At 39.1% G+C, this 17,933-nt stretch overlaps 1 protein-coding gene across 1 annotated transcript in view; it reads left to right on the top strand.

Moving 5' to 3' along the window:
• CUBN (cubilin) overlaps positions 1 to 17,933 on the top strand; it is a 256,759-nt gene that overhangs the window by 196,645 nt on the left and 42,181 nt on the right. Inside the window, exons 55-58 of the mRNA XM_008692037.2 lie at positions 1,592 to 1,748; positions 3,918 to 4,067; positions 13,308 to 13,508; positions 16,190 to 16,319. Coding sequence (XP_008690259.2) covers positions 1,592 to 1,748; positions 3,918 to 4,067; positions 13,308 to 13,508; positions 16,190 to 16,319 — 638 coding nt within the window. The remainder of the gene's footprint in view (positions 1 to 1,591; positions 1,749 to 3,917; positions 4,068 to 13,307; positions 13,509 to 16,189; positions 16,320 to 17,933) is intronic.

The following is a 17,933-nucleotide window of genomic DNA, read 5'->3' on the forward strand; positions in this document are numbered from 1 at the left end:
CGAATCAGTGCCATTTCACACCCCTTCCTATGGACTGATCTGCCTGCAGAAATGTTTTTAATGGCTTTTTATTTTATTGCTTTCTTTGAGGAATATTCTTGAAAGTAATATGTTCAAATGAGTAATTTCATAGAATTTGATGTGAAGAAAATATTGAATAGTCAAGTAAAACTGGTCCAAACCCATTTAATCTTCTTGAGCTAGATAATTCTTAGTTGGGGGTGGGGATCGGGCTTGTCCTGTGCATTATAGGATGTTTAGAGTTTCCGGGCCCCTACCCACTCCGGGCCACTCCCCACACCAAATATTGCCATCAAAAATGCCTCCAGACATTCCTGGTTGAGATTCACTCAACTAGGTGGATCTTCCCTGGTTAAACCTGGTCTCTGTTCCCCAGTAATGCGTATGTATTACCTACTACCAGTATTTTCCTTGAGGGACTCCACATTTTAGATGCCGTGATCTCGCACCTGAATGACTGCAGAATTGTCCTGGCTGATCTCCCAGCATCCTATCCTCTTTTTTCCTCCTATTTTCCAGGTTGTAATGATTTCCAAAAACCAAGTATCCTAGAGCCCTAAGTTTTCCGGTGGCCATTTTAGGACTGTGGTCAGATCTCTAACAAGTCCCGAGGCTGGAGAGGCTAGCAGGGACTTTGCAACCTCCCTCGCAACTGACTCAATTTCCACTCTGTCCCTTGCAGTAGGCCCGCCCCTTCCTGCCACAGGGGACAGGCACACCCTCCCCAGACCAGGAAAAGCCCCCTGTTAATGTACTCTCAGTAGCTCCAGTACTGCTCCTTTCATAGTTGGAACTGTGCATTTAAATTTGTGATTCTGTGAGTCAGATTTTTCTCTCTGGTTAGACTGGTTAGGATGGGCTTGATGTGGAATTCTAATGCTCACAGTTTATTCCTCAGCAAATGGGTATATGAGTTACCTCTTCTACAGTGGCCAGCCCAATTAACTGACAGCCTAAGTCCAACTTGGGAGTTGCTAACCAGTTTTTAGTAAATAGCACATCGTGGCTAAATCTCATCCTTTCTTCGAAATGAGCACTGCCAGGAAGTCTTCTGTGATTTATTCCAATTCATGCTAATTACATGTCTACTTGGAATTCATGTCCATTTTCCTCATGCTCTACAAATAAATTGATTTCCATGGGCTTCTTCTTGGTAAATGTTGTCCACTTATAACCCACAATGTGCCATCCACCCGGGACAAAGGGTGAGCCTCACAGTAGCACACATCACTGCTCTGCCTCCCGTGACACCTAGTAATCTTAGCTAGATCAGGCCAAGTAGGAGAAAGTAAGAGGAAGACGAGTGGTAGTTGATTTTTCTTGGAAATCACTGCCTAGCGACACAAAAATAAACACAGTCTCCTTGGACGTGTCAAGAATGGGAGATGTTGTTAAAAAGCCGCTTAAAAACACTATTCTCAAAAGAAAATATTACCGATTTGCATGTGTTTTATTTACTATTGTGTTTAGGTCTATATACACCCGAGTTCCATTATTTTCCAGCCTAAGCACATTAAACCGTGGACAGGGGAAAACTTCAAGCATTAAGTCATGTTTATGGCTCTGCTAGGTGTGGGCAGGAACTGAGGAAGTCGACAAAACCCTGTTAGCCACGAGCTGTGGGAATGTGGCTCCCGCTTCCATCCTCACACCAAGAAACGCGTTCACAGCTGTGTTCCAGTCTCAGGAAACCCCCGCTCAGGGCTTCTCTGCATCGTTTGTGAGCCGTAAGTAGCCCCCAAAACCAAAGCGGGAGGTCCTTGAGAGGGTGAGGCTGCCACAGGCAGGCTTTCAGAAGAGGGGGTGCTGCACCGGGGTTGACTGGAACCAGGGGTTCTGGGGGAGAGGGTGGGCCAGTCACCTGATCCCGAGAGTACACCCTTCCTTCAAAAAGCAGCGAGAGTGGAAACGAATTCAATGGGAGGTCAATTGAGAGATGACGTAGAAGGCCCAAGTGCCACTGGTGGACACTAAATCTAAGCCTAAAACCCGGAGTGGGCAAGAATTAGGCAGAAGCCTAGGAGGCCGGTAATTAGTAGGCGATCAGCGTGCCCGGTGAGCAGCACCTCGACCTCCTGCATCAAAATCACTGGGGCTTTCAGAACCCACCGATTGATTGTCAGGCCTCACTCGACCCACCTGAACCCACAGTTTCCATGGGTGGGGCCTTCCATGTGTCTGCGCTCACCCAGACGATTCTCAAAGTTAGTAAACTTTGGAAACAACTTTCTCCAGGATTTTCTCTTTCTTCTCCAGTTACTGCTCACAGACTAGATTAGTGGGGAATATAGTGAGTTTCACATCTGAGAAGCAATGATGGATGCCTGTCGGCTGCGTTCAGTCGGGTAGCTACTTGTTTGCAAACTGCTGTTTAGGAAAAAGTCTAATGAAAGGAATTAGAGTGAGTGATGCAGTGATTAGGTGTTTCAGACTTCAATGAAGGACAGGGTGGTGGAAAGGGAGGAAGGAAAGGCCAGCCCAGGCCTAATGTCAGGTCCTCCCTCGCTCGGTTCCTGTGTGTGTGTATGTGTCCATAACTGCGTGTTCTGATATCAGTTTAGAAGGATATTGGTATTTTCCTCTGTGATAGGTCAGGCAGCGATGTGGATTAACTAGTTAGTGGTTTTATGAAAACAAATGTCATTTTAGTGGTAATAACGTGAAATGTTGGGGTTTGGGAGCTAATGGTCAAGAAAGAATTCTTGAGATGTCTTTGGTGGAAAAAGGGTGGTTCTATTAAAGCATGGGGATAGGACCCGTGGGCAGAAAAGAGCTGCACTGAGGTTGTAAGGAGTGACCAATGATGTCATTTCAAGTTGGGAGGGAGTTAGGCATAGCAGAATTCTCTAAGGAATTTGGAAGCAAGGTTTCCAGGATCTTGAGGGGCCATTTACTACTATCTAGTAAAACCTTAGTCATGAGACCCTTCAGGTGTCTATATCAGTGGGCCATATGCTTGGAGGATGATTGCTAACATATATCTTGGGGGATGGGGAGAGATGAAGGATATTTCCAAATGGATTTTCCTATATTAAAGAAGATTTACAGGATCCCCGGAGGGCCAGCTAATGTCAAGCTAAGGTTGCCTTTTGCGTCTAGCAAAGTATTAACATTGAGGCCGCTGAGCTCCTGGAGGAAGGTCACTCTGTCTCAAATACTTGTCAGTGGGCTGCAAGTTGGAAGGAAGTTTCATTTTTTTCTACATTTCTTTTGCCTTTGTTCTCCACATCAGTAAGAGGATGATTCTGTATTTCTGACACCAGGGAATCATTCATGTGAGAATTTGATAAGAGTTGGCATTAGTAAATTCAACATTTTTTAAAGCAGTTACTGTTTTTATGGACAGATTACAATAATAATGAACATACCTAGTTTTCTAATATTATTATAAGGTATTTTAAAGCCATTAAGTTGCAGGCGCCTGGCTGGCTCAAGGTCAGTACAGCATGCAACTCTTGATCTCTGCGTCATGAGTTCGGGCCCCACATTGGGCAGGGAGCCTACTTAAAAACAAAAACCAAAACCCATTAAGTGATACTCATCAGAAACAAATCACTTCATCTGTTTTATCTCTTTACCTACATGAGCCGTATTCAGTCTTCGCTCAGTTTTCCTTTCCATATTATCTTCAACTTAAGTGATCGGCGATGAACTTGTGGTAAAATTTCTACTACTTAGCCCAAAACTCTGCAGCATATTCTAAATCATATAGAATGTTCTCATTTTGCATGTATATTTATTTTAAAATCAGAGCTCCATCCCCTCAGTTATTGTTTCTTCCATTTGGAGTATCTTGGGGAATATGTCTCTAGAGAACTTGAGTCTTTCCCTCACTGATAAGTAGATACTAGACGTGAGAACAGTTGTTCTGATAATGCCTTTTTCTTCCCACGTAGGATGTGGAGGTAATTTCACAAACCCTTCAGGTTACATCCTTTCTCCAAACTACCCAAAGCAATATGACAACAACATGAATTGCACCTATGTGATAGAGGCTGATCCTTTGTCCCTGGTCCTCCTGACTTTTGAGTCTTTCCATTTGGAAGGTAAGTTTATTCGTATCTAAATTATAATTGATTCTTTTTTTTAAGATCTATTTATTTGTTTTAGAGAGAGCAAGAGAGAGAGAGAGAGCATGAGCAGGAAGGGTAGAGGGAGGGGCTAGAGAGAATCTCAAACAGACTCTGCACTGAGCACATATCCTGATGTGGGGCTCGATCTCATGACCCCAAGATCATGACCCGAGCTGAAATCAAGAGTCAGATGGATGCTCGATGGACTGTGCCATCTTGGCGCCCCTGCATTTCATTCTTAATAAATGGATGAGTGATAAATGAAGCAGGAGTTGTATAAAATCACCATTTGGAGGAGATATTTAAAATGTCACAGAGTATTTTTTATGTAAACTTGATTAAAATTCCATCCATAGTCTCTCGTGGTTCCATCTAATGTTTTAAGAACACATGTACCATTCTATATATTCCATCCAGAAGTGAGGAAGTAACGTAAGAGCTTTAAGAACACAAGCATCACGTAAATTGCTTAAAGAAAAAAAAGTCTGGGGGCGCCTGGGTGGCACAGCGGTTAAGCGTCTGCCTTTGGCTCAGGGCATGATCCCGGCGTTATGGGATCGAGCCCCACATCAGGCTCCTCCGCTGTGAGCCTGCTTCTTCCTCTCGCACTACCCCTGCTTGTGTTCCCTCTCTCGCTGGCTGTCTCTATCTCTGTCAAATAAATAAATAAAATCTTAAAAAAAAAAAAAGTCTGGAAAGTATTACATGTTAATAATTGTTTTTAATGTATTCATTTGTGCTTTGTGCATACACACACCCACATGCATGTACACACCAAACACTAACTAGCAAGAGAAACGATCTTACTGAGTCAAAGTAGGTGCTCGAATAAATGTTGAAAGAGTGAATAAATGAATATAATTAATAGATGTTTGCACTCTAGTTTGATTCAATATTACCATGGGATCCCTTTTATCTCCTTTCTGTCTTTGATCTTCAACAATCCCATAGGGATTGTGAACTCCCTAACCACAAGAGCCCCTTTGGGTTCATCCTGCAATTCCAGGAAATGAGCTGTTGGCAAAGGGGATAGTAAGCCTGTTTATTTGGGCTGGCTCTGACCACAATAGACACAACTTGATGTTTTGTAGCTGCTGGGACACAGTTTAGAAAAAAGATCTCTTTACGAAGATGGGTATTTTTAACCATTCAGTCATATTAATATTTTTTACAAATTAACTTTCCATTTCCGAATTACACTTAGTCTGTAAATTCGTCAAGCTACCTCTGCATAATCAAAATTTCTTTCTGTTTGGGTTGGTCTCCCTTCCAGTGAAAAGTTACAGTTAGCAAAATGGCCTACAGTGTTTAGCATTCAGGAAATTTATGTTTCATGAAAATAAGAATGACATGTCAGTACTCATACCTTGATAAATTATACAAAGCCTCTCTCACATTATCCTTTCTCTATGACCTCCTTTTCCTACATCTCTACAAGTTGTAAATTTTGGCACGTATGTTTGCTAGAATGCCAAGCATGAGTTGATGTATGTCACTGTAAAAATGGAATATGAAGTGAAATATATCTTTTCAGCTTTTGCTAGCATAAAATTCTAGTAATACAAAAATGCATTCACAATATATAAAGTTTTAGGGGAAGGTAAAACAGTTAATCTAAAATGACCCAATGTTGTATTTAAGAATAACATATGCATAAGGCTATTAAGCAGTACTTTATGAATTGTTACCACTGTACATAGATTTATAGGTGATATGTATTTTCTTTATACCTCTTCTATTATCTTTTTTAATCAGGGAAAAGTTATCTTAATAACAGGAAGAAAGCATGTGGCTCGGATTGTACATTTGTTCTCATTAAATTACATAAACACAAGAATGTCATATGCCAGTATCATTTAGACTGAAAAAGGAGACGTTGGTAAATATACCATATAACATAGCCACAATAAACACTGCCAATATCAATGGTGTATGTATTATTACAAAGGAACCTATATTGACCCCAAACAGTAGCTCCTGAGTTCAGTTGACCAGGTGGAATTAAGGAGCAAGCATACTCTGGAACACTGGGTGTGGGGAGTGGTGGGAGAGAGCACAGCATTTTAGGATGGGTCTCGACGCCAGGTCAGCCATGGACGAGTCACAGGACTTTGTGCAAATTAAACTTTGTCTCTCACAATCACTTTAATTTTTTAAAATATGAAATGGTGGTTATAAAAGTCAAATCATGCTTGTAGAAGCCTATTTTGTGAACTGTCATTCATCAGAGTGCCCACTGTTGTGTTATTTATGCTGCCACCAGTCAGGATCTCCAGACACACCCTTACGTATGTTGCATGCCAATAGGTGCTTGGTTTTTCCAGATTAAGTTATTGGCTAACCCTTACTCAAATGAAGAGTTGCTTTTTTTAAAATAAGTTGATAGCCTTCTGATAATGTCTTGTGACATTTCCAGTGTTACAGGTACTCAGTATGTTTAAGTGAGCAATTTCTGGCTATAGATTAATTGGATTATGATGATTCTCAAAAAAGACAACATTAATCAAACTTATCTTATAATTATGTTCTTATCACTAATCAGACCAATGCTGACATTCACTGAATATCATTAACAAGCTAGAGATTTATTACCTATGGTAAAAATAACCTTCTATACCCCTTCTAAAGTGAACTTAAGGAATTCATGTTCAGAATATTGTAATAAGACTGAAAATTGCCCCTAAGAAAAACTAGGTTTTTTGCAGGAGCCTTGGCCTTTCTAGCTGCTCTGGGCCATAGGAACTATTTCTAAAAGACTTTGCCCACGTGTCTAAGCATTTCTGAGCCCAGCATGCCAACAGGGCCAATGTTGACCTCGGCAGAGATGAGGGTTCTAGATCTGTTCTTTTGGTGGGCCATTAACATGAAATGTAGATCTGGAAAGAAAAAGATGGGCTATCCCAGACTGCAGAATACAATGGTGACATACACTTGTTCATACGTTGTGTCTCCCCAAACACTGACAACTGCTTAGGAAAGGTTTTACTAGTCAGGCTACCATACTGATTATTCAAATTACACGCTGGTGTTTTCGCCATGGGGAGATTACAAAGGTTCAGTGACCTACATTCCATTAAAGTAAGTTGCTCTTAAAGTATGTTATGATATTTTATGTTGGCCAAAGCTTCTCATCATTATTATTCCAATACTAGTCATTGTATGAATGACTGACTTCTCATCTTTTCTACATAATCACTAATGAAGTATAAAAATTCCAATGAAATCAATTAAAAGTCATGGAAGAAATTTCCATTTGAGCATTTACAAGGCAATTTTTTTGGCTTCTTTCTGAATGTCATCTCAAGATTGAAGTGACTTTTGGTATTCTTAAAAGTGGCTTCAAAATTTCTAAAATAGAATAGAGAATTGACAAATTTAAAATGCTTCTTTTGGTCAAAAATGAAATACCAGAAACAGACAAAAACTAAATACAAAGCATAAGAGAGAAACTGTCAGTGTTTGTCCTTATTTTGGAATCAGAGGTTATTAAAGAAAGACTTATTTAATTTTCCCAAATATTGAACAGTCAAAAAGTGTATTTTTGTGTTTTTGTTGTTCATGTGCTCGAATAGATGCCTTGAAGTTGCTGGGAAGATTATAGGCCATTTATTTTTATTGTTTACTTTATAGATCAAGCACTTAGCAGATAAGGTATCCCATGGCAAGTGATTGCCTTCTGTATCTTGATTCTTCTGCCATTAAAATTCAGTAATAACATTGATTCACCTTGGTGAAAATGAAAAGTTTAGAAATTCTTAACTACAAAATCCTACGTCTAGGCAAATTCTAAAGTCAGTTTCTCTCAGATCCAGAGTATCTTTTGATAAGAATTGAATAGTAGAGTAGCACCTTACAACAGAGAGTGGAGAGAGACAGAACGACAAATGCTTTTACTCACTGTCCTCTAGAGATGGTCTCAAAAGCTCCCAGGAAAAATAGGGCTAGATTAACAGAACAGCCAGATGGGAAGTCCTTTGTAATATTTGCCTGATTTTGTAAAAATTTGCTCAGAAGTCCTGGTTTACAGGTTACACCTAATATAAAGCTAAAATGGAAAAGCAAAGAAAATTTAGCTTTAGATTTTTCCTTTTGCCCTTTTCCCCACTAAGAATTAGGTTTTGTCAGTTGCCTTAGTTCACATTCCCCCCCACAATAGAATCTTAAATTGTTGGGGTTTTTTTAATGGCATTATCCAGCTACTTATCATTTCTTCTCCTTGCTTTATTTAACTGTTTCTGAAGAAATCAGAATGTAGGCACATTTCACAATTTATTATCTTAGAAAGCAGTACTTCTTTTGAAATAGTTCCTATTAATGATTTATTCAAATTGGCCAAGCACTAGAGGAGACAGTTTAGTTATGTGGGATTCCTTGTTTGCCTGTGTTACAAGACTTTGGTCTGCATATCCTGTGGAGCTTGGTTCTGCAATGGCACATGCTTCTCCGTCCCACTCAGTCATTCCTCCATTGAGTAATCCAGTCTCCAAGCTACTGTTACTTAGGTATTGCTGCCCCCTAATTCCTGTACCTTCCCCTAGAGCTCTTTGCTGCTTTACTGAAAAGACTTTATCTTATCTACAATATTAAAATATTCCAGCCCAAACGATTTCCCCCTATCTCTTAGTCCTCTTTGATATCTCTGTCTCTCTATCTATGGCTCTAAAGAAAAATTGCCCTCGGGACCTATATTTCACAAGTTTATATTATTTGCTGAGTTACTCATCCTTGGTTTCCTTTCAGTTCTCTCCAAGTTCTTAGAATCATGATGGAATTCAGAATTGGACATTGCTCTATAATAAAGTCTAGAAAATATGATAAAAATTATATTTCGATACACTGGATAGAGCCTTACCCATTCCAAATAATAAACATCTCTTAAAGTTTTTTAGAAGGATGGAAAATAATCATAAAAACAAATCCTGGAGGATAGTTTTATACCTCAGAGATGTCAGTAGTAAATATACATCAAATTACTTAGATAGAATTAAGAATGACTGGAGTTCCTTTTCTCATGACATGGGCTCTAGTCCAAGGAAAATGTATCATTCAATCTCAGGGTACTTCTCTTCTTGACAGGTTCTCGTATGTCTAATAACTATTAACCTCTCTGTCATAAACTCAGCTTTAATATTTATCTCTGTCCTTGAAGAACTTTTCCAAACCTTGACTAAGTTCCTTTTTCTCCCTAGAAGGCAATCATGCTAGTTGCATTTTAACTATATTCTTCTTGAGAGTTTTATGTATATTTTGATCATGTATTCAATAGGTTCTCCCTATGATTATGGAAAAGGGTTTAATATCATTATTTTCTGTGACTGTGGTTTTTGACACCAAATATCTTGTCATTGAAGAATCAGGCTGATCTCTTTGCTCTAATTCAGTGACATGGTAAATAGAGCTTGAGAAAAAGATGTATATGTGTAAGTTACTTTATGCCTATTGACATAGTTATATCTCATTTTCTTGCGTATTACCTTGTTTATGCTAAACCTTGATATGTTCTTAGGCTTCAGGTAATTTTATAAATTCTGATATTATGTAATATTTGACTTTCTCTGGATAAAATTTGGAAGGACATCCTACCTTAAAGAAATGACTATTGGAAAGGGTATAAGAATGCCTTAATCCATCAACCAACTTGCCAAGTATCATAACTTTTACAATTTGTTGAGTCGGGCTGTGCTAATGAGCAGATCGTTTTGATTGGTGTAGTGATTTGATACTCTGTTGCCTCCTACAAAAAAAAGATCCCCTCTCAAATTCCTCTGCCTCTCTCCTGCCCAATTTCCTTATCGTTGAATACGGATCTTTTGTAAACACATAGTAAGTTTTGGTTGTGTTGATACAGATATACCACTGCTATCTCATGAACTTTCTAGAACTGGATTATATTTTGGAAACATGATCAAGTATATGACATGCTTTACTTTTATGGTTCACAACCTTTCCATAATTTCCTAAGACAACCACCACTGTGATAGTCTATGTCATTAGGTCAACAACTTAAAAACTAACTCTCTAATACTTAACAGATATCTGCATAGCAAGCCATTTGATTAAAGTGGACCAAGCTTTTAATCTAGCATCAGCAATATTTCCTTTCATTCTCTGATTTTGCTGTTACAATTTTATATATTGTTACTAGCTAAAGATATTTTTATAGCTAACGCATAATATTTTTTCATTCTCAAACTCACCTACTCTAAATTTTTAAAATTCCAGTAAAACTTTTGATGGCTAGAAGACAAGTTCAGAGGTTATAATTAAGGTACATAATTTGGCAGAATTCAAACTATGAACCTGAGTTTAATGTATTTTTTTTGTCCTATTTTTCCAACAACATATTGCTTCTATTTATATGGTATGGTCATTGAAGTTAAGTCTTTCACATTTGTAACTTGGAGATTTATGCCCAATTAGAAGCATTTTTATTCCAGGATTTTCAAAATGAAGAAAATCTTTGAGGTGAATTTCATAAATATATCTTGAATTGATACTTAAGATTTATGTTGGATAGAAACTTAGCTAAGGAGCCAAATGCCTTCCTAAGATCTATTTTCTCTAAGATAATACCTCCAAAAAACAGAAGGGAATTTTTAATGTCTAGCTATGTAAGAAAGGAAGATGTATTCATCAAGATTCTTTCAGTTAAAGTGATAGATTATCTTTAGGTTAGCTTTGATATAAAGCAGAGTTTCTAAGAAGAATACTGGGTTATCTTACCTCATCAATGGAAGGTTTAAAAATAAGAAGGGGTCATGGGCTTCCAGAATAGGTGAAAGCAGGAACAAGAATCCTTCAGAATGTTCTCTTTCCTTCCGCCTTATCTTTTTGTTGCTTTCTGCATGACAACTCCATTTTCCCTTACTACAGCCTGGTTTCCTTCACATGTCAGGGGACAGCTGCTGATGTTTTCCAAGTTGAACGTCTCTGGCTTCTTGTATTGACTTCCTCTTACTCAGTTGCAGTTTGAACACATCTGATTGGCCTACATTGGGTCCAACATCCTATCTTGAAGTAATCAACCAATACATCAACAGTGCTCAGGATAGTGGGGTTCTATAAAAAAATAATAACAGTGACTGTGATTATGGTTATCCATAGAATTATAATTTCTGACCCAACAATTCCACTCGTAGGTATTTACCCAAGAGAAATAGAAATGTATGCCCATGCTGGTGTCTAGAATATAAAAGAACTCTTACAACTCAACAGTAAAAAATGTATAACCTAATTTTAAAATGGCAAAAGATCTGAACAGACATTTCTTCAAAGAGGATATGCAAATGGTCGATAAGCACATGAAAAGATACTTAGCATCATTAGTCATAGGGAAATGCAAATTAAGACCATAGTGAGCCATCACTTCATACCCACTAAGATAGCTAAATAAAGACAGACAGACAATAACAAGTGTTGATGAGGAAGTGGGAAATTGGAACCCTCCTGTGGTGCTGGTGGGGCAGTAAAATGGTGCAGTCTCTTTGGAAAATAGTCAGATAGGTCCTCACAATGTTAAACATATAGTTACCATATGAGTCATCAACTCCAGTCCTACTTAGGTACCCAAAGAGAACTGAATGCATATATCCACACAAAACCTTGTACATGAACACTGCAACATTATTCGTAAGAGCCAAAAGGTAGAAACAAACCAAATGTCCGTACCTGCTGTATGGATAAACAAACTGTGGTCTAGCCACACAACAGAACACTATTCAGCCTGGGAAGGAAGGAAGTACTGATGCATGCTACAACATGGATGGACCTCAGAAACATCGTGCCAGTCGCAAAAGACTGCATATTATACGATTCTTTTTATGTGAGATGCCCAGAATGGACAAATCCATAAAGATTGAAAGTAGGTTAGTGGTTGCCAAGGGCTGAGAGAGCTGTAAAGAGGGAGGGCTGAATGGGGCGTGATTGTTAATGAGGCAACGTTTGTTCCCAGGGGGCTGAAAATGTAGAATTGGGGAAAATGTCAGATCCCCCAAGTATCCTGGCACTGTGAATTGATATCACCTTTCCAAAGGGCCATTTGATAAACCTGAAAAAGAATCTTACCTTACTACCAGTAACTCAGCTTCTAAAAATATATCCTAATGGAAATAGTGAGAAACCTCAGCAAATATCTATGTATAAGAATGTTTGTTTCAACAGTATTTTTTATCAAAATAAGATGGAAAAGATAGAGTTAGCAAGTAATAGGTGATTAATTGAACTTAATATGGTGCCTTTATATGTTAGAATTTTATATATGCATTTAATTCAATGTTTTAAAAGAATAATCACATAAAATATATGGTTATGTTATTTTATGTTAATAAAAAATTAAGTTACAAAAGATCGTGTGCAGTATGACCCCAGTTAATGTTTCCACAGTGTAATTAACCTGTAAAAGTGGCTGCATAAGGTGCAGGGATAATAAGTCTTTTTAATTTTTTGTTTATCTGTTTTGTATTTCTCTTTGGAATGGGTCGGAGTATGTATTTGTGTACATATATAATTAGAAGACAAAAGAATGATGATATTTAATGGTCACTAAACTTAAGCTAACGTTGTTTGTGTGAACATTTTAAAATGTTGTTCAGTAAACATGAAGGAATTTCTAATTCTCTCTCCATGGTAGGAGTCCCTTATCTGTATGTAAGTGTTAAGTGAAAGCAGGGTTTTGTCAAAGCAGTGCTGTTGACATTTTGGGCTGGGTGATTTTTGTGGTGGTGGGAGGACGGGGAGGTGTGGGCTGGTCCTGAGCACAAGAACATGTCTAGTGGCACACTCCCGCACCCCCCTGCCCCCCCCTCCTGGGCCAACTCCATGCCACTAGCACATCCCAACTTACAGCGAAATCCTGTCTTCGCATAGAGCCAAATGTCCCAGGCAGGCAAATCTGTCCTCAGTTTATAATCACTGAATTAAAGAGCCATTTTATAAAGGGAGAAAAGTCTGGATTATTTGAAAGTGGAATTTATCAATTGTGAAGCTCTACCTGTTTTCTCAGACCTGAGGTTTTTTTATAACTAGGGTAAACACTGTTTCATCAGGACATCAAGTTAAATAGCGGCTTAGCAAAAGAGCTCGACTCTTCGTTTTAATTTCTGTGTAAATCGCGTGAATCTTCATTACATTTTTGTGTGTGTGTCTGAATGTTTATAGCACTGATCACTTGTGTTGCTTCTGATTCTAATGCTGGTCATTCTGTGCTCCATCCAGCTCGCTCGGCCGTAACCGGAAGCTGTGCCAGTGATGGCGTTCACATTATCAGGGGTTCCAACTTCTCTTCTGCGCCTTTTGCCACCGTGTGTGGCGATGAGATCCTGTCTCCTGTCACCATCCTAGGCCCTGTGCTGCTCAACTTCTACTCTAATGCGCACACCACAGACCTCGGATTCAAGTTTAACTATAAGATCACCCGTGAGTAGCCATAATGAGAGAGTCTGGAATTTACTCTTTTCTTGAGCCATTCCCATAAGGAGTTTTAATTGTGATTCATACAGCACCAGCTTGAAGACTCAGGCACTTTAAGGGGAAGAATGATCAAATAGATGCATGGTCCAAAAATACTCAGGCATTTTCTTTAAAAAAAAAAATAAAAATGGGGAGGACCTTCTTCATGAACTAGAGGTAGAAATACTCTGGAAATCAAGCTGAAGACTGGGATTATGTTCATCATTTAAGTTGGAATGAACATTCCTGCTGTCTTTAGTTGGTAGTACTTTACGTAAAGGTGTGTTTTTGGCCTGACTATCCAGATGCCTGTCTCATTTCTCCAAGTCACTTTGCTAACATGAAAAAGCAGTATTTTATAAATTAAGAAAAAAATAGAAAAAAATAGCTTTATAATCTTCTGTTAGGAAAAGACTTTTTTTTTTTTTTTAAAGGAGCAGATTTTTTTTTTTTTTAAAGATTTTATTTATTTATTCGACAGAGAGAGAGACAGCCAGCGAGAGAGGGAACACAAGCAGGGGGAGTGGGAGAGGAAGAAGCAGGCTCATAGCGGAGGAGCCTGATGTGGGGCTCGATCCCATAACGCCGGGATCACGCCCTGAGCCAAAGGCAGACGCTTAACCGCTGTGCCACCCAGGCGCCCCAAGGAAAAGACTTTTTGATAATATACACGAAGCACAAGGTCTAAAGGAAAAGAAAAGATTAATATATTCAGCTATGTTATAATATACAACTTTTCTATTTCAGAGGCAAAGTGAGAGGACAAGTCATGGGTTGAGCAAAAGCCTTTGTAGTTACTAGGATCTTTTCATTCTCGGTAGACCATTAAATCGTGTATTTGAAAATCATAAGATTATATTTCCCTATTTTCAGTCATCTTTTCCTCTCCTGCAATAAACGTGGTTAGCTTACGGGCCGTTTTTACCACATCATCCCAGTTTCAGTGAAATGGGCACACACATCTGGCAAAAGCTTTGTTTTGTTTTGTCTTTATATGACCAAAGTCATTACTAAAGTTAAATCATTTTCTTTCAAATATATTACTGTTCCCATCCACAGAGAAGACTTGAAACTATCTACTCATGAAAAAGGCCTTTACAATTCATTCACATCAGCTATTATCTGAGTCTTTGACTCCATTTGTAAAGTGTGATTGTCTGTGGCTCCACAGGTCTGTGGCCACAAACAGAATAGGTTCGGGCACAGTGAGCGTTCCTTCCCCGGGTTGTCTTGTTGAATAAAAAAGAACATCGATTTGTTTTATTCTTTTGGTACCACTGGTGTGTTGAAGACTTACGTGCTGCTTTACGATCTTCTACTCTTTAATCTCTCATTTTCCCAAAATACTGTATGTAAGGTTTACCCTATCTACTATGAGAGTGCCATTTAAAGAGTGTTGACAGTAAGATCTCAAGTCCTGACAAGGTACAAATTTGGGAGTTACTTGGGCATTGATAAGCTTTCAGAGACCACATAATTGTGTGTAAGCTGAAATAGAATAATGGCTACACAAATCTAACTTTTAATTCACTACAGTTGTCCCCAGGGGTCTAACCACATGAATACTTATGGGTGTATAGAGAATAGCCTTCTTCGAAATGTGGGCTTACCTGAGGGAATATAAACAAACAAACAACCTTAAATGGCAGCCACAATTTGTTTATCGTTTCTAAGAGATGTAAATGAAATATGTCCATTGACAGCATATAAACCATAGAAATATCATCAAAATATACTAACATAATTTTACAATCATGAAATAAAATAAACAGAAGCCTTCCTCACTGCAATGAGTGGGGCCCTTTCCATTGTTGTGTGTGACATAGTCTCATCCTCCTTATATGTAAGGCCAAGTGGAAATAATACTAATTTTATATTTTTTATAATGGGGTTTTATTGTTGTTTTATGACTGTAGTTTTACTGACTAATAGAAACAACTAACGGCTCTGGGCTATTGATTGCTGAAGTCAGGGCAAGGAGTGGGACTAGCCTCCTCGTGCTTGCTGAGGACCAATAATACAAATTTGGGCAAATATTGTCCTTACCAGGCTCACAACTAAATGGAAATACAAAGGACCCCAAAGCTATGTATCTGAGCCCACAAAGGGAATTAAACTTGAAAGTTCCAAAAACTATTTCCAACACTTCATGTTATAATACTCTGTCCTGACAGAGGAGGTGCTATAGGGAAGATATTTAATCTATATTACAGATTTCCAGATCGCAGTCCTTCCTGGCCCCAGATGCTCACAGCTCACCTCGGATTCTGCGTGCCTTTTCTCAGCTTCCAGTTATCTCTGTCATCCTTCTCAGCCTGTCCGTTAAATATAGGGAATGGGCAGTTACACCCCAACACATGAAATGTTCTTGCTCATTGTTTTCACTCTGGTCATTAATTTGACCGAGACTTATTCCATTCCAGGATGTGCCTGAAAATATTCTCTCCTGCTTCTACTCCCTCACTGTCTCTTCCCCCGACCTTAGTGGAAAAATCAATATTATTTATAAACAATAACGAAGGGAGATTTAAGTTCTTTAAGACAAATGGTTGGTATCTCTCTTAGGGAAAAAGGTACAATAGTAATGAATATCTCAAAATTATTTTTTCACGCTCTGAGCAATAATTGTTCTCTGTCTTCTTTTGCAGCCTGTGGTGGAGTGTTCAACTTCTCCACTGGGGTCATCAAGAGCCCTGCCTACTCGTATTCGGACTACCCTAACAACATCCAGTGTTCGTACACCATCGTCGGTAGAGATGACAGAGTGCTTCAGCTCAAGTACGTGAGACAAGTTTTACAGTCGCTTCGGCTCTATTTACAGAAAGGATATTCCTTTGCAGTAAAGAACACTGATTCTCGCAGGGGGTATACAAGGGAACCTCGAGGGAGGGAGAGTGAAGTTCTTGTTTGGTAGTATATAAATCCAGGAAATGGGTGTCCTGCCCGCCATGCAGGCCAATAGGGATTAAGGGGAAAAACAGGCACTTCACCAGTGAAAATGAGAGTTTTAATTTTCCAAGTTCAAAGGCGCTTCCTATAATGGGTTGTAAAATTATAAGCCTATCTTGGGAACAGCAAGAAAAAGTAGTTTTCATTTGGTGGGCGCTTATTGTGCACAAGGAACTTTAATTGATACTTTCCATAATTCTCTTCTTTCATTCTTTAAACAGCTATATGAGGCATATATTATTTTTTTTTAAGATTTTATTTATTTATTTGACAGAGATAGAGACAGCCAGTGAGAGAGGGAACACAAGCAGGGGGAGTGGGAGAGGAAGAAGCAGGCTCATAGCCGAGGAGTCTGATGTGGGGCTCGATCCCATAACGCCGGGATCACGCCCTGAGCCGAAGGCAGACGCTTAACCGCTGTGCCACCCAGGTGCCCCTGAGGTGTATATTATTAAACCCATTTTACTGATGAGAAAATTGAAGCTCTGATGGGTCAAATTACTTTCTCAATGTGATATGCTATTAAATGAAGAGTCAGAATCTGAATTCACATCATATTTTCTCCCAAAGCCATGTCCTTAATATTTTCCGATACTATCTCTTGAAGGGCAAATATTTCCTGACTACTTAAGAAATACATTTTTAGGGGCGCCTGGGTGGCACAGCGGTTAAGCGTCTGCCTTCGGCTCAGGGCGTGATCCCGGCGTTCTGGGATCGAGCCCCACATCAGGCTCTTCCACTATGAGCCTGCTTCTTCCTCTCCCACTCCCCCTGCTTGTGTTCTCTCTCTCTCGCCGGCTGTCTCTAGCTCTGTCAAATAAATAAATAAAATCTTTAAAAAAAAAAAAAAAAAAAAGAAATACATTTTTAGTCATGTATCAGAACACCTCTCAACTGGTGCTATATGATATTGCTTACATCATCAGTAACTCTCCCCTAATCCTACCTGCTCCCCACAGGACTGATTAAGAGATTTAACCTCCAGTTATCAGTGATAAAATTCAAAACCACATTCATCTGAGATGACGTATTTGTAACTCTGATGTTTCAGTGATATACACCATACGGCAGAGAGCTCTGAAAGTTGGTGTAGTTCAGAGCAATCTAGAATCTTTTATAGAAGGTCAATGGGCCAGGATCTCTCCTACTTACTTCCCCACTGGTTGTGATCGCTTTCATCCCTAAAAATCATATACTCTCTGCAATTTGCCTCCAGGAACCTCACATGTCAAATGAGTCTTTGGACTATAAAAAAGTCTCATCCAGCCTGATTGGGTTCCTGTACCAGACAGTAAGTGGTCTATAGGCTGGACCTTGAAGAAATCTGCAGAACCCCGCTGGGACTATTTGTAAGGAAGCTGTGCCCCAAGGGCCAAAAAGTCCTTTAAGTCTGAGGGACAAAAAAAATAAACAAAAAATGCCAGATGGTCCAGAGCAGGAGGC

The sequence above is a fragment of the Ursus maritimus genome, unplaced genomic scaffold (assembly GCF_017311325.1).
Source record: "Ursus maritimus isolate PB19 unplaced genomic scaffold, ASM1731132v1 scaffold_31, whole genome shotgun sequence".
Taxonomy (NCBI): domain Eukaryota; kingdom Metazoa; phylum Chordata; class Mammalia; order Carnivora; family Ursidae; genus Ursus; species Ursus maritimus.